Below are 25,533 nucleotides of genomic sequence, written 5' to 3'. Positions count from 1 at the left end.
TGTATATGTATGTGTGTTTGTGTGTGTGTATATATATATTATGGCCACACTTTCGGTATATGGAAGTTCCCAGGTTAGGGATCTAATCAGAGCTGCAGCTGCTGCCTATGCCACAGCCTCCAGCATCACCTGACCTCAGCTGCATCTGGGACCTAGCTGCAGCTTACAGCAAGGCAGGATCCTGAAACCACTGAGTGAGGCCAAGGATGGAACCTGCATTTTCACAGAGAGGAGGTAACCTGCTGAGCTGTTTAACAACAGGAACTCCAGAAATGCCCTATATTTTTACAAGGATTCTCAGCAAAAATTGTCAACTAAAAAAAAAAAAAAAAAAGCGCACAGGTAGAAGCGGCATGTGGGCATATGAAAGCTTAATTCACCTCCTCCTTTTTCCACTCTGAGAAGCATCTCCTTCAAAAGAATTCCCAACCAGATGGTGTTTGATGTTCCTGACCCCGCAGCAGCATCATTCTGAAAAAAGATCATAGGTTTTGAAGTCGAATAGCTCACTTATGCTTTCCGCTATTTCTTAGCTTTTTTAGCATGTCTCTTGGTTTGTAAATTGCATTGGGTATCACCAGCTCTCTCAGGTTTCCTCTTTAGCGAAGCCTTTCCCAAACCCACATCCATGTTCGTTTCCCTTTCATGCATCTGGTACGCAATTCAGTTTTCGCTTTTCACTTAAGTGTGAATTACTTACGAACGTCTGCTGGGCCAGGGACCACGAGAGTTGACTGTACCCCAGTATTCCCAGACTAAACTCATCACTGTGCACCCACCCAGAGCCTAACGAAGGCCTTGGCACACAGTAGGCAGTCAGTGAACAAATGGATGACAAAGGGCAGCAGGACCCGGCCCCCGTTCCTTCGCTGGGGCGTGGAGGGAAGGAGGCCGGCAATTACCGCCCAGCGGTTAGGATCCAGACCCCCATCAAGCCCCAGCACCGCCCTAGGCCCAGCCCCTAGCCCGGGCTCTGCCCGCCTACCGGAGCCACCGCTTCGGGCGGTGCCTCTCCTGGTGACGCCAGGCGGGGGCGGGACTTCCGGCCGCCGAAGTTTAACACTCCAGGCGGGAGCCGGAAGCCCAGCGCCGGAGCGGGCCGGTCCGATGCCCCCGGTCTACGGCGGCTGAGAGGTGAGATTCGGAGGGCCGGGGGCAGTGGGCCGACGCCCGCCACGTACTTGCTGTCTCTTGGCCCCTAACCACCCTCCGGCACCGCAGGGGGCGGGTCGGAGGTCCCTGGGCCCCCAGAGCCCCGGCCGGCCGTGCGCTCGGGACGTTTGCGGGGCAGGGGCGCGGCGGTGCGTTTGGCGCGGAAGTGCCCGGGAGCCGCGGGCCGGGGTCGTGCACCCCCGCCTGTGAACAGCCTCGGGTCGAGCCCGAGAGGTGGTCCGGCTTCACGGGAGCAGGTTGTTGGCGGCTCTGGGGTCTGCGCTGCCTCTGGAAAGTTTGCCGTTTGCCCACAGTCCCTCTTCCTTTTTGTAAATCCCTCAAATCCGACTCTTTTAGCCGGCGCTTGAATGCATTTTACAAGGTAACCCCAGCTGAGCAACACTCCTGCAAGTAAAATGTCTTTTGGATGAATGAAAGTTGGAGAACTTTTATTTGTTTAAGCTAGGTGTCGTAGTGGAATTGTTTCTTGTAACCGTGCTCCCCAAATCTGGGGCTGGCGGGCTCTTACCGCCTTGTGTCCTGACAGCTCACTTTTGATGGGCGCCTTTTCCAGAGGCTGATGTAATGCCCCTCCCTTAAATGTGTCTGTTCTGGGAAGATGGAGGTTGGTGGGTCAGTGGTCCTCTTCCCAACAGACATTGGGTGACTTGGCCAAAGTGACTAACTCTGGACACATCCTCTGTGCCCAGGCTACAGGGATCTTTCCGCTACTCCATAACTGCTCCACAGGAATGATCTAAGATTGTAGTAAAGACGTTTTTCAGTGGTGTTTCCTGGATGTACAGATGCTTTTCCAGCACTAAATTGTTGTTGAGTAGGAAATGGAAAGGACACGTTACCACATGTTAAGGCACCAAATCCAAACACTGTCTACATTTCAACAGGTTACTAGCGGCTTTTAGTAGAATGGTATTTATGTGATGAGTGAAGCATAATGAATCACATAAGTGACTTTTCTAGTTAAAACTTTTAGCCTCTTTTTTTGGTCTTTTTACTTTTTCTAGGGCCGCTCCTGGGGCATATGGAGGTTCCCAGGCTAGGGGGTCGAATCGGAGCTGTAGCCACCGGCCTGTGCCACAGCCACGGCAACGCAGGATCTGAGCCGCGTCTACAACCCGCACCACAGCTCACGGCAACGCCGGATCCCCAACCCACTGAGCAAGGCCAGGGATCAAACCCACAACCCCATGGTTCCTAGTCGGATTCGTTAACCACTGCGCCACGACGGGAACTCCAAAACTTGTAGCCTCTTTATAAACACATTCTTGGGAATGAAAGGGCCCTGTGATTTATTATGCCTTTAACTTGGCCTCTGAAATTGAGGATACCCATCAATGTGATGTTTTGTTGATGACTTGGGACCCTGTCTGTGACATCACGTACTCTTAGCTGCACGCTCGCACTGTCCGTACCAGGAATTCGTGGAGGGTATAGTTCTAGGCTCCCATATCTTCCCTTCCCCTTCCTCCTAGGTATTTTTTGAGCATTTTTTTTTCTTCCCTGTCATGCATTACTACTTGCTTTTTGTCTTCCAGACTGCCTTGGTTAGTGAAGTCACTTTGTCGGAATTATGTGTTTGAACTGTGTGCTGCAAGTAGATAATACAAGTGAAGGCACTGTAGACCAGGTGTTGGTGTAGGGACTTAGTGACTTCTCCTAAGGCTGTATTTGCTAATTTTCTAGAAAATTACTTAGAAAAACTGGAGTGGTGGGATTCTGACCTGGAGGAGTGCCAGAGTTTCTCTTACATTTTTTAAAAGATTAGGAAGTTACCTATCCATCAGTTATTTGTTAAGTTCCTACTGTGCGCCAGGAATGTTTCGAGACTGGTATTAAACAGGACAGAATTGCTGTCCTCAGGATCAAGTCAGGGGAGGCAGATGTTACCGTAAGAACTGCAGATAGTAGGATGGGCCATGGAAAAATGAAACAGGATAATGGGCTATAGGAGAACTGGTATGGAGCTGCTTTAGGCATGGTGGTCGCGGAAGGCCTTTCTGAGGAAGAAACATGAGCTGAGACTGGGCTGATGCGAAGGAGAAATCTGGGCAAAGACCCATTCCGGGCAGAGGGGGGAGCAAACTTAAAGACACCACGGAGGTGAGGAGGTGAGAAAGAAGGCCTCTGAGTTTGGTGCTCCCAGGGAGGAGAGGTAGGAAAGTTACATCAGGGCTAGTCTGTATTAGTATCGTGCTAAGGAGGTTAGATTCCATTATAATTACTGTGGAGAGCCATTGGAAAGATCAGCTAAGAGAATGGGATCTGGTTTACCTTTTAGAGTGATCACTCCAGCAGCTTTGTGGTGAGCTCAGTCTCTGGGACCAAAGTGGATGAGTAGAGCCACTTGTATTAGACAAGATGCCTCATTTTAACTCTTTTTAAAAAATGAATCCTTAATTGCTTTTAAAATCTGTTGTTTTAGGAGTTCCGTTCGTGGCTCGGTGGTTAATGAACCCAACCAGGATCCATGAGGACGTGGGTTCAATCCCTGGCCTCGATCAGTGGATTAAGGATCCGGCGTTGCCATGGGCTGTGGTGTAGGTTGCAGATGGGGCTTGGATCCCGAGTTGCTGTGGCTGTGGTGTAGGCTGGCAGCTGTGGCTCCCATTAGAACCCTAGCCTGGGAACTTGCTGCAGTGCAGCCCTAAAACAAAACAAAACAAAATAAATAAATAAATAAAAATTAAAAAAAGTAAAATCTGTTGTTTTAAACTGTAGGTGCAGTCATGCAGGAAAACCTCAGATTTGCTTCATCGGGAGATGATGTTAAAATATGGGATGCTTCGTCTATGACACTGGTGGATAAATTCAACCCACACACATCACCACATGGAATCAGCTCAGTGTGTTGGAGCAGCAATAGTATCCTTTTCTTTTTTAAACAACCAGTTTTTGTTAGTTTAAATAACCACTATCAATGAAACTTTTGCATGTGACCCATAAAGAGAAACATTTGACATAGCTGTGAAAGATAAAGTGAAATAGGAATTTAATGCACAGTATATCATATGAATGCACACTGATACTCTCCATTGGTTTCATTTAAAAATTTTTTATTTGCAACCCACAACATGGAAAAGCATTGCTTTTAAAAATATATGTTAGGGAGTTCACGCGGTGGCTCAGTGGTAAAGAACCCGACTAGTATCCATGAGGAAGCAGGTTGGATCCTTGGTCTCATTTGGTGGATTAAGGATCCTGCATTGCCATGAGCTGTGGCGTAGGTTACAGACATGGCTCGGATCCTGCATTGCTGTGGCTGTGGCGTAGACTGGCAGCTACAGCTCTAGTTCAACCCCCAGCCTAGGAACCTCCATATGCCATGGGTGCAGCCCTAAAAAGACAAAAGCGGAAAAAAAAAAAAGGAAATATATGTTAGCTACTAGAGGCAGACCATAGAATTAGTTTGGTTATCAACAATTTGTTATTTTTTTATTTTTACTTTTTTTAGGGGGGCTGCACCTGCGGTTTATGGAGGTTCCCAGGCTAGGGGTCTAATCAGAGCTGTAGCCACTGTCCTACCCCACAGCCACAGAGCCGCATCTGTGACCTACACCACAGCTCATGGCAATGCCGGATCCTTAACCCACTGAGCAAGGCCAGGGATCAAACGTGCATCCTCATGGATACTAGTTGGGTTCGTTAACCCCTGAGCCACGATGGGAACTCCAAAAATTTGTTATTGAATCAAATGGAATAAGGTACGTAATGGTGGGAAAAATTCTGAAAGGTTGCAGAGTGACTTTTTGTAGCTACATTTAGATATTTGTGGGTCTGGTCTGGAGGTTACAGACAGAACTTGAAGGCAGAAGCAAAGGTTGAAGGAGGAGATAACAACTGTCTGCTGTTCCCAGCTTACTGATGTACTCTCTTTTTTTTTTGTCTTTTGTCTTTTGTCTTTTTTGTTGTTGTTGTTGTTGTTGCTATTTCTTGGGCCGCTCCCGCGGCATATGGAGGTTCCCAGGCTAGGGGTTGAATCGGAGCTGTAGCCACCGGCCTACGCCAGAGCCACAGCAACGCGGGATCCGAGCCGCGTCTGCAGCCTACACCACAGCTCACGGCAACGCCGGATCCTTAACCCACTGAGCAAGGGCAGGGACCGAACCCGCAACCTCATGGTTCCTAGTCGGATTCATTAACCACTGCGCCACGACGGGAACTCCTGATGTACTCTCTTAATTTCTCTTCTCCGTGATGAAAATAGTCTCCTTTCCCAAAAAGACAAGAGAAATTGTCTAGATTGACTTTTCCTAAGGTTTTTGTTTTTCTGATTCACACCTTCCTTGTCTTAGTAAGTTCCTAGATCTGGGTTCAGTGAACTCATAAATATAGATTTCTCAACATTGTACTCTTGACATTTGGGGCCAGATAATGCTTTGTTATGGGGGCTGCCCTGTGCATTGTTGGATGTTGAGAAGCCTTCCTGGCCTCACCAAGATGCTGATAGCCCCACTGGTGACAGCTAAAAACGTCTCCTGAATTGCCAAATGTCACCTGAGGGCCAGAAGCACCCCAGTTGAGTACTCTGAGTACACAGTACTCTTACTACCTTTTGTGTCAAAATATTTTATATACTTGGTATGCTAGAAATAGTCATTCTTTTATGGAACTTATATATTATTTCTTAACAGATTAAGCTTTAACATGTGTCTGATCTTATCAATATCAAAGTAGTAATATTCTGTTTCCTGATGAAAGTACAAATATCAAAGCTTTTAAATAGGAATGATTCATGAACAAAAATTAGAAGTTTTCATGCACAATCTAATTATTCTTGCAAATATATAACAAAAAAAATAACAAATTTTCTTATTGAATTAAGTTTACCTCTTCATTATTCCTTAATTTTGTATTAAAGTAGCACAATAAATTACTTTGGTGCTCTATTAATCAAATTTACGGTGAAGGGACTACATTTTTGAAGGACTCACCAGATGTATAGTGGGGGAAATGTTTCAAAAAGAGGGACAAGTATGTGAGGTTGCCTCTATTATTAGATCTATTATTAGATTTTTATTATGTTTAGAGCTTAATTTTCATTGTTACTGCATGAAAGTAGCAACCCTTAAGATCGCTTATTTTTATTTTAAGGAGTTTGATTAGGAGTTGGCATTTACTGATAAACCATGTAATGGTCTATGGACAAAACTAATGTGACTCTGTGATGGTGTCCAGTGACTTTTAGACACCAATCTTATTTCTGTGTAGTTTTCTTGTACAAGTAAGTACGTGTGCACTGGAAACCCTTGTGCAGTCTTATTCCTATTGAGGCTTTGATGCATTCCATGCAGGTTAATCGCTGAAGACCCAGGAATTCCCAGACTCAGAGATCTGGGGATCACTGAGCACGGATTCTAGGGACAGGCTTGACGGTGTGGTATCAGGGAGATTAGCTGTCTTATTTTTGGTTTCTTTGGTCCTCTAGGCAATGCTCCTCACTTTCTCATGGCTTATAACACTTAGGAGAAATTAAAGGAGTAACTAGAGAACATTCTTGTATTCTTTCAGTCCTTCTTTTCTATATTCTAAGGAGAAAAGTAGCAGTAAACATAGGAAGAAGTCAAGGAAAGGGGAATGATGTATTTTTCTCAATGCTGTAATATCTAGGTAAGTAGAAGTGATTTTGTTTGAATCATATATCATAATAAAGTTACAGTCCAGTGTTTGGTCACAAAATATCTGAATGTGCCATAAATCATCCAGAAGTAATGCAGTTAGGACTTCATTTGTTAAAAGCATAATTTAAACTTCTGCCATTTTAATTTGACTCTCAAAATCATACTTGTTTTTGGTTATTTTGTTTAGTCATTCTGGTTTTAAAACATTGTTTTGTGTTTACTGATTCTTTCACTTATAATTTATGTAAAATGAGGTAAATATAAGTTTAAATTAAATTAATTTTTAAATATTTTAATAATTTAAATTATTTTAAATAATTTAAGTTTAATTCAATTGAAATAGTTAAAGCTCTTTCAAACATAGTTGCTGTGTAACCACACGTATTTATATTTGCTACATATACTGTAATATTCTCAACACATTTAAGATTGAAACACTTTATTGTAAAAATCCCAGTCCTGAGAAAACAGCAGGCTTTATTTTTTTAGTGGAAAAATAGGAGACTAACCTGGATATTTGCTTCCTAGCTAAAGTTGGTATCAAGCCCTGTTACTAAATAACTATCTTAAACAGTGTTTATAGATGAAAAGACTGATTGATATTTGCCTGATGTAGCTTTTACCATGCTCTCATTCTTGAAGGATAAAATTAGACCTTCTGGCCTACTCTTTGAATATGGAGTACTATTTCACAGGGGGTTAAATAGCTTTCAAGTGATGGCAAAGCCAGAAGGATAGTTCTTCCCTGCAGTAATAGTAAAGAGAATTAGTCTTAGTAATTAGTAACCCGAGCCGTTTTTGAAAGCTAATGTATAAGCTATGTTTGTTGTGTGTCTTCTTAGTTTAATGTGCTTGCCTTTATCATCACAATTCCTATAATGATAGTTGGGTGCTAGAGCTGCTCATGAATTGTTTGATGCTCCATAACTCTTCATTTAGATAACTTCCTAGTGACAGCATCTTTCAGTGGCGATAAAATAGTCGTTTCAAGTTGCAAATGTAAACCTGTTCCACTTTTAGAGCTGGGTGAAGGGGTAAGTGATTTTTCTCTTAACTTTTTAAAATCTTAGGTCTGCTCGGGTGGTAATTGCTTATTTATTATGGTGCTCACAACTAAATATAAAGGTGTTTACAAGTATTATTCTTAACCTGAGTTAAAAATAATACAGTGACACTTGAGGGTGAAATAAGTGTGCTTTCTGAAACATCTTTAGGTAAAATAACGTTGGATCCCAGGGGAGCCCATCAAGGACTTAGATTTCCTCAACTAGGCAATTACTTTCTCCATTTCTCTTTGTGGGAGGTTCCCTGGTATTGCTATGGTTTTTTAAGACCATGTTCCACCAAGGTCCCTGGGTTGAGTTGACCATAAGAGTCCCAATCACGTAGCTCTACCTTTTTTTTTTTTTGTCTTGTTGCTATTTCTTGGGCCGCTCCCGCGGCATATGGAGGTTCCCAGGCTAGGGGTTGAATCGGAGCTGTAGCCACCGGCCTACACCAGAGCCACAGCAACTCGGGATCCGAGCCGCGTCTGCACCCTACACCACAGCCCACGGCAACGCCGGATCGTTAACCCACTGAGCAAGGGCAGGGACCGAACCCACAACCTCATGGTTCCTAGTCGGATTCGTTAACCACTGCGCCATGATGGGAACTCCACGTAGCTCTACCCTTAATGACACTGGGCTCAGGACCGTGCGGTAAAGACCCTTACCTACATGATGGTAGCCTTCTGCTTTAGCTCTTGTCCACCTGGTACTGCCTGAGCCTTCTCAAGCTCTTCTGTAACAGGATGACTTTGTCAAAAAGAGCTTTGGTTCCAGAGCATTTAAATGAAATTCTTACTGTATATTTTTACCCTTTTGTTTTATAAGTTAATCCCTCTGATTCAGGTTGATGCTGCCGTCCTCATTTCCAGTCACACATTTCTGGAAAGTTGTTTCCATTTTAAATAAGATAAGGTCTAAATAAAAAAGGTACAAGTAGTTGATAGCTTGTTCTTTTTTTAAATTTCAAAGTTTTCATAGCAGACTCTAAATCATTATGAATTGTCATCATTTTGTACGCTAATAAAATTTAGAATCTGGTTAGTTAGTCTGTTTAGACCAAAGTTCGTCCCTAGAATGTTGCCTGCAAGAGAATTATAGTGGCTATGCCAAAACATTGATGTAATGTGCTCCTGATACATTTTTTTTTTTCTTTTTACAGCTGCGCCTGAGGCATATGGAAGTTCCCAGGCTAGGGGTCGAACTGGAGCTACAGCTCCTGGCCTACACCAGAGCCACAGCAATGCAGGATCGAGCTGCATCTGTAATCTACTTTGCAGCTTGCGGCAGTGCTGAATCCTTAACCTGCTGAGCGAGGCCAGGGATCGAACCTGCATTCTCATGGATACGAGTCGGGTTCTCAACCCATTGAGTCACAAGTCACAGGAACTCCTGTCATGCGCTTAGTTTTAAGTATTGGATGAGACTTGAAAGTTAGCTCTAGGCTCTGTTAAATTTATTTTATTATTTTTTTAAGTTTTTTAATTTTTTTGTTTTTTGGGGCCACACCCTTGGCACATGGAGGCTCCCAGGCTAGGGGTCGAATCATAGCCGTAGCCGCCGCCCTATGCCAGAGCCATAGCAATGCCAGATCCGAGCTGTGTCTGTGACCTACACCACAGCTCACGGCAATTCCGGATCCTTAACCCACTAAGTGAGGCCAGGGATCGAACCCACAACCTCATGGTTCTTAGTCTGATTCATTTCCTCTGAGCCACAACGGGAACTCCTGGGCTCTGTTGTATTAATGAGACTTTTTTTTTTTAATAGCAAAAGCAGACATGTGTCAGTTTAAATTCAACATCTATGTATTTGGTAAGTGGAGGCCTGAATAACACAGTTAATATTTGGGATTTAAAATCAAAAAGAGTTCATCGATCTCTTAAGGTAAGCAACCTTTTTTTTCTTTTAATCCTTACAGAAATGGATATCCCACAATGTGTTTATTAGGATTGGTTATCAGACTTTTAATGTTAACTTTTTATAACAAAAATAAGCTTCTTCAGAATTGAAGTGAGATTTGTTAGGGAAAAGATGCTGTTTAGCTAAAAACTTAAGGTTTTTTGGTTTATCTTCCCCTCCATGTATGTCACTATATTGATATATTGCTGGTGTTTAAAACATTATTTTTTCCATTTTGTTCTGCTCTTGTTTAAGTGAACCACTTCTTTCATTTAAAAAAAAAAATGAAAGAAAAGATTTGTCAACCAGAAATCTTTTTAAGGCACTTTGAAAAAATTACAGTGGTTTTGGATGACAGTCTTCAATCTAGCAATCAGAGTTGGGAATTTGGCTTCTTAGTTCTTTACTACTGTTTGTATTATTTTTGTGTGTATATATTTTTATCTTGATAATGAAATGTTTCTAAAATAATTTACTTTTTTTTTTTTTTGGTCTTTTTGACTTTTGGGGCCACACCTGTGGCATATGGAGTTTCCCAGAATAGGGGTCCAATTGGAACTGTAGCTACCAGCCTATGCTGGAGCCACAGCAACGCCAGATCCCAGGTGCGTCTGCGACCTACACCACAGCTCACAGCAACGCTGGATCCTTAACCCACCAAGCAAGGCCAGGGATCGAACCCGCGTCCTCATGGATGCTAGTCAAGTTCGCTAACCACTGAGCCACAATGGCAACTCCAAAAATAATTAACTCTTTACAATCAGTGTTTCTTTAAATAGTTAGCTTTTTGCCGTTTCAGAAAATGAAAGTAAACATCATGGAAGCCTCGGTTGTGACTTTTTTTTTTTTGGACTTCTCTTTTTTATTATTGTGTCCTTTTAATATTTGTAAGTTCTTTAAAATTGCTTTTAATTTTCGTGTCTTTTTAAAAAGTTAATATGCAAAATTTTAAACATATGTGTATGTATGTATGAATACATACATACACACACACACACATACACACACACATGCCTATACACAGAGAAGGAACTTCCCTTAACCCGTCATCCGTGTGGCCATCATGACCGTTTCGGTGGTGAGCAGCTCTTGGCCAGTATTGTTTTCTTTGTGTGCTTATCCACGCTCATCCTCAGACTCTCAGAGCATTTTGAAGCGAATACCAGAGATCATTATCATTTTGTTGTATATCTTAATGTCATTGAGTTACTTATTAGAGTATATAGAAGAATGGTTTTCTCTTAGCTAAGTTGAAATAAAATCTATGATTGCTGTTTAAAATATTCCTTTTGGAAGTTCATTATTTTACGTATTAGCTAAACTTTGAAGAGTCTTCAGGAAAATTAAAAAGTTGCCAATAACGAGCATACTTCACTTTTACTGCGTTCTTTGGTATTCCAGCCACTGTGCCTGTCATGTTTGTTCTGTGTATCTCAGTAGCTCTGCAGAGCAGGTAGTATTATTCGTGAGTACAAATGGAGAAACTCAGGCTGAGGTGGTACAGAACTTGTTCAGTGTCAAGCAACTAGTAATGGCAGATGAGCTCCGCACGCAGATAATCTACTCATTGTGCAATCTTGTCAGTTATGAAATAATTGAATTAAAGCTGTTTAGGGGGCTATACTGAGTCTAAACAGAGAATATCGTAAAGAATTGAGATCAGAAGTCTGTAGCCAGTTTTGTCACACAGTGTCACACATTTTAGGAGTGTCACTCATTCCCCTCCTCCTTACCACATGGCAAAATTCTACTCATTTTTCCATCCTAAGCTTTCTCAGTTACTCCAGATAGTTATTTTCTGCCCATCATTTGAAATTCTTAGAGGGCCACATTCCTTCACGCATTGTTAACACGTATGTGAGGTTACACAGGTTTCTTAACCTTAGTTAACACGCCTGTAAATTGGGGAAAGTGATTGTTATAAAGATTAATAGTAATATGTAAAATGCCAAACCTTAGCTGGTGCTCAGCAGATGGAAGCAGCAGCCATCAAATCTCAACTGTGTCTGGCTCATTCTGGCTTTGAGGCTTTTGTTTTACACTCTTTTCCATTTTGCAGGGTCGGTTTCTTTCTCCTTCCCCTAATTTCCTGCTTAAGGTTGAACTCCAGCCTTGTGTCTTCCACAAAGCTTCCTCTGTCAGCTCCGGTCTTTCTCTTTCCTCTGACACTTTGTCTCTGCCACTCATTTAGCACTCATTCTGCCATTTGCATGTTCACTTAAATGTCCTGTCTTCTCACCTGCGTACTAATATTCTCCAAGGCCGGGACTTTCACAATAGTCAACTTGAAATAAATGTTACTTGTCAGTGGAAGTGAATCCTTTAAGGTAGGTAGAATGCCATTTAGAAAATTACCTTTCCTTTAGGTGTCTTGTTTCAGAGTGCCCAATCATTATTATGGTTATGAAATACAAATCTTTGTTCCCTGAAAAGATTTGATGTTGATCGGATAATTTACTACTCATTTGACTAATTTTTTTTTAGATTATTTGAGGAAAATGTTAAAGCAAATATTAGATTGACAAATACATAGTATTTAACAAAACATACAATTTACAAAAACATGAAAATGTGCTCTTTGAAGGTTGTATAGCACTGTATTTACTTTCATTTCTTTCATTCAGGATCATAAAGATGAAGTAACTTGTGTAACATATAATTGGAATGATTGCTACATTGCTTCTGGATCTCTCAGTGGTGAAATTATTTTGCACAGTGTAACCACTAATTTATCTAGTACTCCTTTTGGCCATGGTAGTAACCAGGTACAGTATGGGTTTATTCAAAATAAAGTTGATAATATAGATTTTTAATTCTTACGTAAGTGAATTTAAATCATAGGAACAAAAACAAGGAGAAAGGAAGGTGTATAGTTTCATATGGGGCTAATGTGAGAGAAAGATGAGAAGGGTAAGCAGGAGGAGTTTCCATTGTGGTTCAGTGTGTTAAGAACCTGACATAGTATCCATGAGGATGCAGTTTCAATCCCTGACCTCTCTCAGTAGGTTAAGGATCAGGCGTGCTGCAAGCTGCTGTGTAGGTCATAGATCCGGCTTGGATCTGATGTTGCTGTGACTCTGGTGTAGGCTGCCAGCTGCAGATCTGATTTAACCCCTAGCCCAGGAGTTTCCATACGCCACAGGTGCAGTCCTAAAAAAAAGTAAGGAAGAAAGGTCAGCAGGAACATAGTGTTGATGTGGGATTTTGAATGCCAGACCAAAGGTTTGACTTTTATTTTGGAAGGGATTTAGGGAAGTGGTCAGAAGCTCAGAGGTTTTTTTTTTTTTTTTTTTTGGTCTTTTTAGGGCTGCACCCAAGGCATATGGAGGTTCTCAGGCTAGGGGTCCAACTGGAGCTGTAGCTGCTGGCCAACGCCACAGCCACAGCAATGCAGGATCCAAGCAGCATCTGCGACCCACACCACAGCTCATAGCAGTGTTGGATACTTAACCCATTGAGCAAAGCCAAGGATCAAACTTGCATCCTCATGGATGCTAGTCAGGTTCGTTAACTGCTCAGCCATGATGGGAACTTCTGGTCAGGGCTTTTTTATAAATTGAATGTCAGAATCATAGAATCCTTGAATTGAAAAGAAGCCTTTAGAGGTAATCTCACTTTCGGCATTTTATGGATGAGAATAAGTGATTTGCACCAAGAATGTATTAAAAATGCCATAAAAGCAGGAAGTAATTTTTTTGTTATCATTTGTATTTTGATAATGGAGACAAAACCTAAGCCCATGTTGGAACTATTGGGGAAGAAAGATCTTATCTAGCATTCAGATTTGCTTGTTAAAGAAGTAGAGTAATCATTATCTTCTTCAGTATATTAGAAGCCTGACAAATTCAGATTTATAAATTCTGGGTTGAATTTTTAGTAACATAAATATTATTAGGTCAGATGCTACCATGTAAATTCTTAGATTTCAGTTTTTATTATTTTTTTCTAGAGAGTTTTCTTATTAAAACTAGAAATTGAAGAATAGTTCTTGAGGGCTTGGGATGGAAATGCTCTAAAATTAGGTGTGATGATGGTTGTACAACTATAAATATAATAAAATTCATAGAATTAAAAAAAAGAATAGGGAGTTCCCGTCGTGGTGCAGCAGAAATGAATCCAACTAGGAACCATGAGGTTTCAGGTTCGAACCCTGGCCTTGCTCAGTGAGTTAAGGATCCAGCGTTGCTGCAAGCTGTGGTGTAGGCCAGCAGCTGTAGCTCCGATTCGACCCCTAGCCTGGGAACCTCTTAAAAAGACAAAAGACCAAAAAAAGAAAGAAAGAAAGAAAGAAAGAATAGTACTGAAAATGTTAGGTTTACTTATTGCTCTTGGCCTTATATACAAAATATTAACGTTTTAAAAATTGAGATAACTTACAGATAATAAAATACACATATCTTAAATATACAGCTTGATGAATTTTTGTATATACATAAACCTATGTAACTGCATACTACCAAAATTAAGATAGAGAACATTTCTGGCATAACAAAGGACTCCCTCTTAACCTATTCCAGTCACTAGCTCATATTTATTTCTTTCTTTCTTCTTTTTGTTTTTTTTTTCTTTCACTTTTTAGGGCCACACATGTGGCATAAGGAAGTTCACAGGCTAGGGGCTGAATCAGAGCTGCAGCTGCCGGCCTATGCCACAACCACTGCAACTCAGGATCCAAGCTGTGTCTGTGACCTACACCACAGCTCAGGGCAATGCTGGATCCTTAACCTGCTGTGCAAGGCCAGGGATCGAACCTGCATCCTATGGACACTAGTTGGGTTTATAACCTGCTGAGCCACAAAGGGAGCTCCCACTAGCTCATATTTCTTAAACGAATTATATGTGTCTGATTTCTTCTAGTTTTCATTATGTTTGCTATGTTTCACAGAATAATGATTCATACTGTTTTACTGCTGCACAGTGTTCCATTGTATGGATATGCCACAATTTATTTATCCATGCTGTTGTTGATGAACATATGAGCTGTTTCTAGTTTTTAGCTATTGCGAGAATAGCTACTACGAATATTCTTGTATAAATCTTTTTGTGGATATGTTTTCATTTCTCTTGAGTAAATGCTCAGCAGCGAAATGCCGGGTCTTAGGGTAGGCATTAAGTTTTACTTTGCTAAAAATTGCCCAAAAGTTTTAAAAGTGCTTATGCCATTTTATAGTTGTGGCAGCGTTGTATGTAAGAGCCATGTTTTGCTTACACCAGGTTTTGTCTATCTTTTTTTGCTGGGGGGTGGTATATTAACCTTTAAATCTCACCATCAAACAATGAGCTCCTGTGTATGTTGCTCGTATGTTCAGATTTTTGGAAAGAAGATAAGTGGAAAGCTTTAAGGGTGCACTATGTTCAACACTTCATAATATACTAACAATAATTAATAAAACCTAGGGGTAATATAACTAACTATATACCTTTATACACTTACTAGTGCAAGTATAGGAGCAAGGACTGCATATCGAGGAAAAACCCATTCAGGGCTGAACAGAGGTCCTTAGCTGCTGACAGAATTTCCCCTTGACTTCAGTCTTGGATCAAACCAAGGAGTCTGTCAGTGTACAGAACGCCAGTGTTCATTTTTTAAATTTAAAAAGTGTTCATGAAATTTTCAAATCCGTGCAAAAATGGACATAATTCAATTCCAGAATACCATTACCTAGCCCAATTTCTATACTGAGCAGTTTTACTATAGCTAGCATTTGGGTTTTGGGGAAAAATAGTAGGGAGGGCATATCTTATGACTGAGTTAAAATTTTCTATTTTTGTTTCTGTGAACAAACAAGAATTTGAAATCTTTAAAAATCAAGTTGATTTCCTAGCAAAAGTCCTACTAAACCATGGAGTCCTACTAAATCTACATTATACTGAATTTCATATTGGAAATGAGCTTGCCTGAATATGTTTAGAATCTTACTTTGAAGTGTCTGAGCTGAATTGAAGCTGTTAGTTTTTTTGTGGATCACAGTGTCTATCTTCAGGGGAAAAAGAGCCCTACTGCTTCTGCAAGAGCTGCCAGGGCTGACAGACTCCTTAGATTATAATTGCAAGTTGCTATTTGGCAAGTTCAACAGCAGAGGTTCACACATAGGTTAACCTGTATTGCCTTTCTCAGACCATAGCCCTTTTGAAAGCAGTTAAAAAGTGGGTGCATTTTATTGCTTCCTTTGATTTTAAAATGATCTTTAAATGTAGTATCTTTGATATTTTAAATATAACATTTTTCAGTGCATGTTCAATAAGTTCATTTTCTTCAGTGAAATTTTTGACATTTTAGGTAGAGATTTTATATTAATAAGCTTTTTGAGTACAGAAATCTGGAAGTATAAATAATTATTACCACATTTTAAAAATAATTATTTTATCAAGAATGAATTTAGCCCTTGGATAATAAAACTAGCCCACCGGATCCAGTGGCAGGGCCTCCTTGCCTGCCCACTTGCATCTCTCACAAGTGTCCTATCTTAATAAATCTATTCCTTGCCTATCAAAAAGAAAAAAAAAGAATGAGTTTAATTCTGATTTAGTTGACTTGGTTGACTGGTTTTGTTTGTACTTGAACTTTGGCACTCAAAAAGTTTGATTACAAAGCTTTATATCTAGAATAGTGGTTTCCTTTAGGTTATATGGGATACATTGGTATATAATTGTATACTCTGTATACTGTAGTATAGTGTGTCCTTGATTCTCTAAATGTATTTCCTTAGAATTTGTATACTTTTCTAGCCTTTCTATTATGTTCTTGAGCAGTTTTATAACTGACCTGCTGGCATGAAATAAACTTGTATATCTTTTTTTTTTTGCTTTTTAGAGCCATACTTGCAGCATATGGAAGTTCCCAAGCTATGGGTCAAATCAGAGCTACAGCTGCCAGTCTACCCCACAGCAACAGCAACACAGAATCCCCAAGCCATGTCTGCAGCCTACACCACAGCTCGCGGCAATGTTGGATCCCCAACCCACTGAGCAAGGCCAGGGATCGAACCCGCAACCTAATGGTTCCTAGTTGGATTTGTTTCCTCTGTGCCACAATGGGAACTCCTGTATTACTTTTTTTTTTTTTTTTGTCTTTTTGCTGCTTTCCCCCAGCATATGGAGGTTCCCAGGCCCAGGGGTCCAGTCGGAGCTGTAGCTGCCGGCCTACACCAGAGCCACCGCAACTCGGGATCCAAGCCACACCTATGACCTACACCACAGCTCACGGCAACACCAGATCCTTAACCCACTGAGCAAGGCCAGGAATTGAACCCCCAATCTCATGGTTCCCAGTCAGATTCGTTAACCACTGCGCCACAACGGGAACTCCATGTATTACTTCTTAAGGTGTAATTTTTTTCCTTTTGTTTTTCTCTTCTAAATTTTCTTTAATATGAAGTGATTCGAACAATGTTTTCTTGTGATTTCTCTATAAAGCTCTGTCTTCCTTCCATATATTCTCTTGGTCCAATCTTGTTTTCTGCTTTTGCTTTTCTTTTCTTTTTTTTAAAATATAAATAATTTGAAAAAAAATTTTATTATAGTTGATTTTGCCTTTTCTTTTTTTTTTTGTCTTTTGTTGTTGTTGTTGTTGCTATTTCTTGGGCCGCTCCCACGGCATATGGAGGTTCCCAGGCTAGGGGTTGAATCGGGCATATGGAGGTTCCCAGGCTAGGGGTTGAATCGGAGCCGTAGCCACCGGCCTACGCCAGAGCCACAGCAACGCGGGATCCGAGCCGCGTCTGCAACCTACACCACAGCTCACGGCAACGCCGGATCGTTAACCCACTGAGCAAGGGCAGGGACTGAACCCGCAACCTCATGGTTCCTAGTCGGATTCATTAACCACTGCGCCACGACGGGAACTCCGATTTTGCCTTTTCTTATAAGTGTTCTATCCCAGGTATTCTCGTATTACTAGCCTTCATAATTATAATTTTTAATGGGTACGTAATATTCCATTGTTTGAATGCCATCATTTATTTATGTATTCTTTTTTGTTGTTGTTGCTTATTAGGGCCACACCTGCAGCAGGCAGAGGTTCCTAGGCTAGGGGTCGAATTGGAGCTACAGCTGCTGGCCTACACCACAGCCACAGCAACACCAGATCTGAGCTGCTTCTGCAACCAACACCACAGATCACGGCAACGCTGGATCCTTAACCCAGTGAGCAAGGCCAGGGATTGAACCTGCAACCTCATGGTTACTAGTTGGGTTCGTTGCTGCTGTGCCATGATGGGAACTCCCACCACCATTTATTTAAACATTCCTATATTTTAGGCATTTTCCAAATTTTTATGATCACAGTGAGTATCATATGTTAACATTGTTTCCATAAATATATGTTTTCTGCTTTTGACTTTTTCTTTGAGATTACAAATTCTCTTTCAGTGTAATTCAGTAGCAGGCTCACATTTTCTTTGTTTTTTCTTTGTTGGAGCTTCTTCTGTGATTGACTACATGCAAGCCATTTTTAACTTTTTTCCTTATTTTTGATTTTTAAAAATTCTTTCCTTTTTACCTATCTTTAAGGTATTATTTTTTGTATTTATTCATTCTGTTAAAAAATGTATAAAACCCTTCATTTTAAAAATAATTAAAATTTCAAATTCTTTTCCAAGTTTTGACATCTCATTTCTGAATTTCCTAATTCTGATTTATGTTGCTTTTTAATGTCTTGTATCATTTTATTGTCTTTTGGGTCATGTCTCTCTTCCTGTTTGCTTTGTTGTCCAAATAACTTTGTGTGGAGTTTACTGTGAAGTTAATTTCCCTAGCCAGAGATGGCGTTTAGAGGGTATCTTTTCTTTCTTTTCTGAGGTTGCCTGGCTTCATTCAACTCCTTTACTTGTATGTGAACTTTCACTTTCTTTCAACTCTGTTGATTGCAACCTATTCAGGTTTGCTTCCACTCTTAGTAGTGTCTGCTCAGTATGATGCCCTGATCTGGGCAGGAGGTGCTTTGGCTGCTCAGTTTGGGGAGTTCACTGGAGCCAAACTGCTTTAGCCCTTCAGACCTTCCTGTAAACCTCTTGCACAGCCCCACTAATGCAGTGGATATTCCTAGCTTAGCTGCTGTTGTCAAATTGGCCACCATGCTTTCCTGTGAATACCTTTTAGCTATTTGGGACTTTTCTTGTTCTCAGATCCATCTCAGGCTCTATAATTTCCTTCTAATTCTTCCTGCATAGGTAACTAATAGTCTGAAGGACTGTGGATGTCAATTATTTGACTTAGTAGTGTGTATTTCAGGGTCATGGGGATACCCGATGGTCTAGTTTTACTATAAAGGTTGTTCATGGGATTTTAGTTTTGCTGTCTGTGAAACTCTCTCTCATACTCACTCTCTGCTGGGATTCCCCAAGACCAGGTTTATGATTCACTAGGAGGGCTCACAGGACTCAACATGGCTATGATTTATTACAGTGAAGTACAAAAGCGAAATCAGCAGAGGGAAAAGGTGCATTGGGTGAAGTCCCAAGGAAACCAGGCGTGAGCTTCCAGGAGTTCTTTCTCAGTGGAGAGGATGTGCTTAATTTCCCCCACATCAAATTACAACAACATGTATGAAACATTGTCCACCAGGGAAGCTTGTTAGAGACTCATTGGCCAGGGATTTTTTTGGGAGACAGGTTACCTAGGCGCCCTCTGCCTAGCATGTATTGAAATTTTAAACTCTAATAAGGAAAGCAGATGTTCCGCCATGGTGCAGCCTTAAGCCATGTCTTTTGCACAAACTGTTTAGGCACAGTGAGCTGCTCTTGTCTGTCAGCGAGCTTCTGTCTTCAGTGAGGGTGACGGAAACCTTCTCCACGTCCAAGTTCCAAGATGCCAGCCAAGGGCCAATCTTGAAAGCAAGGCTTTCTAAGCATAGGCAATCTCAATTACAAGGACTTTAAGCGAGACAGCATTATGTTCATTTTTCCAGTTTTGAAGAGGTTGTTGCTGTAGTAGTGTGAAGTGTGGTCAGCAAGCCACTGGGAATAGAAATGGGCAGCAGCTCAGGTGGTAAATGCTTGGTGCTTAAAATAAGACACTGGCCATCGAGAGGAGGGAGGGAGGGAGGGAGGTGAAGGGATACTGTATATATTTATGTACATAAACATACTACATGAATGTACATAAATATATATAGTGTCATAATCTATCAGAGTGTAAAGATACAAGAATATGAATGTATATTTTATCACTGTGAAGGGAAGGCTTTTCTCAGTGTAGGAACAAAGTCACAAGTCATGAGACAAGTTTGATATATTTAAATACAGAAAAATTTAAAATTGGACAAAAAGTAAGACTTGAAAAATCAACAAAATTGAAAGGAAAATGGGGAAAACATATTTATGAGATCATTAATATCCCTATTATATAAAGATCATTTGCAAATTGGTATTTAAAAAATTTTAATAGACCAATAGAAAATAAGGTAGATTAATGGGCAGTTCACAAAAAAAGAAGGCAAATGGTCATTTAGCATTTTTCAACCGAGAACTTTTAAAGCGTGAACAACAATGGAATACAAATTCTTTCATAAATTAGCAACTAAAAAAAAAATAGTGGCCAGGGTACTTTGAAATTGAAAATAGCCTAAATGTCCAACGTTAGATTATTTAGACAAATTGGTATACTCATGCATTCATATATTACCCAACTATTAAAATCATGTAGTAGAAAATATTTATGATACAGCTAACTTTACAATACTAAATTATGGTCCTAAGTTTTCTGTTGATACTTTACTTACACACAAACATATATACACACAGAAAAATACTTAAAGGTTATTTTCCAGAATATTAACCAGCTTTGGAGTTCCCGCTTTGGCTCAGTAGTAACGAACCTGACTAGTATCCGTGAGGACACGGGTTCAGTCCCTGGCTCTGCTCAGTGGGTTAAGGATCCAGCGTTGCCATGAGCTGTGGTGTAGGTCACAGACACAGCTCTGATCTGGAGTTGCTGTGGCTGTGGTGGAGGCCGACAGCTGCAGCTCTGATTTCGAACCCTAGCCTGGGAACTTCTGTATGCCACACGCACGGCCCTAAAAAGACCAAAAAAAAAAACCCCAAACAAGATATGAACCAGCTTTTCTCTAGGGGGTTGGATTATGGATGATTTTTCTTTTCTTTTTTGTGAATTTTTAAAAATTTTTTTTCTGAATATTTATAGCAGAAGTCAGCAAATTATGACCTATGGGCTGGCCATTATTATTCCTAGAAATAGCTTAAATATGGAACAAGATAGGGGCTTAAGAAATGTGGTTGATACTAACATGAGTTAATACTTATTTTAAATATAATTTAGGTGAATAATTCATTTTCTAGGACCATTGGATACTCTTTTAATGATATTCGAAAGGGACGGCTTTTTTTAAGTTGTATTGCTGTATAATTCATTTACAATGTTGTGACAGTTTCTGCTCTACAGCAAAGTGATTCAGTTGTACATATATGCATCCATTCTTCAGACTCTTTTCCCATATCGGTTACCAAAGAATATTGCAATAATCATCATTTTTTTGCACACAAGTGCTTCTGTATTCTTCTAGCAGAGTATCAGGCAAAGTGTACACAAGCAACACAGTCTTTCTTCAAGAAACGCTTATGACATTATGATGAGAAAGATCCACAACTTAATCTCCACTTAATGAAATAATGACTATTACTCTTACTACTAATATCACTACAACTAATAATAAAAGTAATATGAAGAAGGAAGAGGGGAGGAGGCAGTGGAGGGAGGCAGTGGAAAAGGGAAGAGAGAGTAAAATTAGCAGTGACAAGAAATTACTGCACATATTGTGCCCCGGATTGAGTAATCTATGTGGATAAACTCAGTTACCTTATAACTGTTTTTATCTCCAGCTTATGTTGGTGGTTATCAAGTTGGTTTTTTTAATTACTCAATGAATTTTATTACATTTATAGTTGTACAACAATCATCACAACCCAGTTTTATAGCGTTTCCATCCCAAACCGCCAGTGCATCCCCCACCCCACAACCTGTCTCATTTGGAAAACATGAGTTTTTCAAAGTCTGTGAGTCAGTATCTGTTCTGCAAAGAAGTTCATTGTGTCCTTTTTTTAAGATTCTACATGTACGTAATAGCATATGATGTTGGTGTCTCACTGTCTGACTTCACTCAGCATGATAATTTCTGGGTCCACCTATGTTGCTGCAAATGCCGGTATTTCTTTCTTTTTAATGTCTGAGTAATAGTCCATTGTGTTTATGTACCACATCTTCTTTATCCACTCCTCTGTCGATGGGCATTTAGGTTGTTTCCATTTCTTGGCCATTGTATATAGTGCTGCAGTGAACATTGGATTATGTGTATCTTTTTGAGGTATGGTTTTCTCTGGAGAGATGCCCAGGAGTGGGATTGCTGGATCAAATGATAATTCTATTTAGTTTTCTGAGGTATTTCCATACCGTTTTCTACAGTGGCTGCACCAATTTACATTCCCATCGACAGTGTAATAGGGTTCCCATTGGATACTCTTTTAATGATATTCTAAAGAGATGATGATTTAATAAATGTAGAGGCTCAGAAAGGAAGATCTGTTGTCAGAGACAGAGATGAGTTATTTACAGAAACCCATGTGGCTACTTCAGGGTCTTTTAAAACAACATGTAAAAGATGCTCAGATATACGATATGTAATGATGCATGTGAGAGTCATGAAATCATAAGAATGGTGACAACACTTGCTGTGTACCTGGGTCTTTGCAGAAATGCTGTTCAGTCCTTAAAATGAACCTTGACAGCCACATGAAAGTGTTTTCCATTTTGTACATGAAAACACCGATGTCTGAAGAGTTTAATGAGTTTTTTCACCCAGCTCATACAAGGTGTGGCTCCACTTGAACCCAGGTTTATCTAAATGGAAAATGTATTGTTATCTCTAGATTTTAACTTAATCAGGAAATGCATTTTTAGTTATTTATTAAGTTTTGTTGATGATCCACCTTATCTGCGAGAGATGCATTCCAAGACCCTAGTGGTGCCTGAAACTGCAGATGGCACTGAACTTGTATACACTGTGTTCTTTTCTATACGTATATTCCTGTGATAAATTTAATTTATAAATTAGGCGTAGTAAGAGATTAATAACAATAGTAAAATAGAATAATTATAACAATACACTGTAGTAGAGGTTAAATAAATGTGGTCCCTCTCTCAGAGTATCTTATTGTACAAATTTAATGCCATTTCCATGTTAACTAAACATTTAACACACACTGTGGCTATAACTTGCAGTTTGAGATACACAGGAAAACTAGCAGTAATTTCTTTTTCCTTCCTCATTATTTCACAGATGGAATATTCATGCTCACCATAGGTTTTTTTTTTTTTTTTCCCTTAGTATGATTAAGTTGAGAACTTTCATCCTTTCACCGAATGGAAGCACTTCACACAGCTTCCTTTTGGCCTATCTGAATTGTCAGTATCACTAATGTTGCATTTGAGGGCCATTATTAAGTAAATTAAGGGTTAGTTGAACAGAAGCACTGCAGTACCACGACAGTTAATGTGATGACCGAGATGCCTACTAAGTGATCAATGGGCAAGCTACCCTGGACAAAGGGATGAGTTCACATCTCAGGTGGGATGGAGCAAGATTTCATCATGTTACTCAGAATAGTGCACAATTTAGTATTTTTGATTTGTTTATTGCTGGAATTTTCCATTTTGTATTTTTGGACTGTGGTTGATAATGGGTGACAAACTGAAAGGTGAAATCACGGACAAGGGAGGGACTGCTGTGTATAAAATAGTAAATAAGCTCCTTGTTCCTTGCTATGTTCAAGAAGATTCTTGACCTTATTTTAAGGAAGTTTTAGCAAATCACTGCTCTGGTTAAGAGGTTGAACTTTATGAACTTTGAGAATCTATGAGGTATATGATTTTATAATGGTGGTGGGTTTTTTTTTTAATTCTACTCGTGCATTTTAATTCATATTTAGATTATATGAAGGACTATAACTGTATGAACTCTTTTTTTTTTTTTTTTCTTTTGATCACACCAGTGCCCTGTGGAAGTTCCTGGGCAGGGATCGAATCTGAGCCAAGCAGTGACAATGCCGACTCCTTAACTTTTCACCACCAGGGAACTCTGATCATGATATGGACTCTCAAAGTGCTGCACAAATCTTTTAAAAATTACTGCTTTGGTGGGATTGATGGCATCTCTGGAGCATCAGGACACAGGTTCAATCCACAGCTGGGCACAGTGGGTTAAGGAATTGGGGTTGCATAGGTCGCAACTGTGGCTGTGACCTGGAAACTCATGGCCTCAGGGTGGCCAAAAAGAAAAAAAAAAAAATCACTGTTTTGCTTATGTTTTTCTTTTTTCTTTTTTTTTTGGTTGTGCCCTGGCATGTGGACATTCCTGGGCCAGAGATTGAACTATGCCACAGCAGCGACCCCAGCTGCTACAGTGACATCAGATCCTTAACCCACTGTACCACAAGAGAACTTTGTTTTGCTTCAGTCACCCAACCCATTGCACCAGCCAGGGATCAGACCTGTTTCCTAGCATTCCAGAGACACCCCTGATCCCGTTGTGCCACAGTGGGAACTCTTTGCTTAGTTTTGATAGGTTGATATATGACTGCAAACATTGTAATTCACTAAGGATCTCTCTACCTTTTGTATAGTCAAGGTCCATGTAGTTTATGGTTTATTGAGTTTAGACTAGAAGAAAGATTTGTCTACTCAAATAGATATCCTTTTCCTCAGCAAAAATGGAAAATATAAACCAACATTTTGTCTGTACTTTAGCCATATGAAAATGAGGAGCCAAATATAATGAATGACCACAGTAATTATCTTACCTTAGGTGGAAGGTTATAGATCCTCTTGTTTCCTTAGACAGAAGTTGTTTTATGTTATTCCTAAGTATTTTTCTTGTTGAGGGCTAGTACTTACTGTTTTGAAATATCCTAGAAGTTGACTATGAGTTTTTAATATGTAAGAGTGAGTGGTTTTAAATCTTTTTGGAATGTGATATATTAGAACAAACAAGAAGCCCTCAGAACTAACTTTTGTTCTGTGGCATTTTTATCTGGGACCTATACATGTAGCTGACAGCTGCCCACTGGAATGCATTTCCTTGCTTGACTGGGGTCTATAACTAAACTGTTTGAAGGTGTCTTCCAGCTAGTTTCCCATCCTGTGGATTCTCCTTACTCATGTCTATATCTGTATTACCATTTCTGTGCGGAGAAAAAAATAGCTTAAATGTAAAAATACTTAGTCTCAGCATAGTAAATGATAATAGCAATCAAATTGAAAGCAGCATTTTAGTAAAAGTAGATAAAATTCATTCAGTGTTGATCCAAGACCTGTTACTCAAACTGGCTCTTTGTTTATTCTTGTCCAGCAGAAACTAGACAGAGAATGTCTCCACGGCCTCCGGAGATGAGTGTTTCAGTGACAGGTCAGCATTGCCCGTAGGCCAGTGCTTTTGAAAGAATGGATATGTAGTCTCTCCCCAGTCTAGAGTGTTGCCAATTCCACTTTTTGAGCTTAGTTAATTTTTTATTGTGCTTCAGGTGTTGAATTGCCAGCAATAAGAGTCAAAGAAATATATCCAAATATATATTGAAAACAAATACAGAATATTATTGCTTATTCTCTACCAGTATTACCTGATGCTTCTTCGTGATTCGACTGTGACTGGGCCTTTTATTTGTGGTAGAATGTTCTAATCCTGATGACTGAATGTGGTTCATTTCAGTGTATCATTTTTTCTTCTGAAAAAGAGATGAATGAAGTTAATTCTATTCCAACGTAAAACCGTGACAAATATTCGGTTA

The 25,533-nt window shown here is 40.1% G+C and overlaps 1 protein-coding gene across 3 annotated transcripts in view; it reads left to right on the top strand.

The window, feature by feature from the left end:
• The first annotated feature begins 1,055 nt into the window (after window positions 1-1,055).
• NEDD1 (NEDD1 gamma-tubulin ring complex targeting factor) overlaps window positions 1,056-25,533 on the top strand; it is a 46,296-nt gene continuing 21,818 nt past the window's right edge. The window contains exons 1-6 of one of the 3 annotated variants that reach the window (XM_047788233.1): window positions 3,905-4,035; window positions 4,772-4,874; window positions 6,704-6,780; window positions 7,731-7,825; window positions 9,608-9,724; window positions 12,364-12,504. In XM_047788233.1, the coding sequence (XP_047644189.1) occupies window positions 9,644-9,724; window positions 12,364-12,504 (222 nt within the window). In that variant the 5' untranslated portion in view covers window positions 3,905-4,035; window positions 4,772-4,874; window positions 6,704-6,780; window positions 7,731-7,825; window positions 9,608-9,643. Of the gene's footprint in view, window positions 1,135-3,891; window positions 4,036-4,771; window positions 4,875-6,703; window positions 6,781-7,730; window positions 7,826-9,607; window positions 9,725-12,363; window positions 12,505-25,533 lie in introns of those variants that run through there. The other 2 variants (XM_047788230.1, XM_047788232.1) reach the window with 2 other exon arrangements.

The sequence above is a fragment of the Phacochoerus africanus genome, chromosome 7, assembly GCF_016906955.1.
Source record: "Phacochoerus africanus isolate WHEZ1 chromosome 7, ROS_Pafr_v1, whole genome shotgun sequence".
NCBI lineage: Eukaryota > Metazoa > Chordata > Mammalia > Artiodactyla > Suidae > Phacochoerus > Phacochoerus africanus.
Note: the sequence above shows the minus strand (reverse complement) of the source record. Positions and strands in the feature narration are given on the sequence as shown.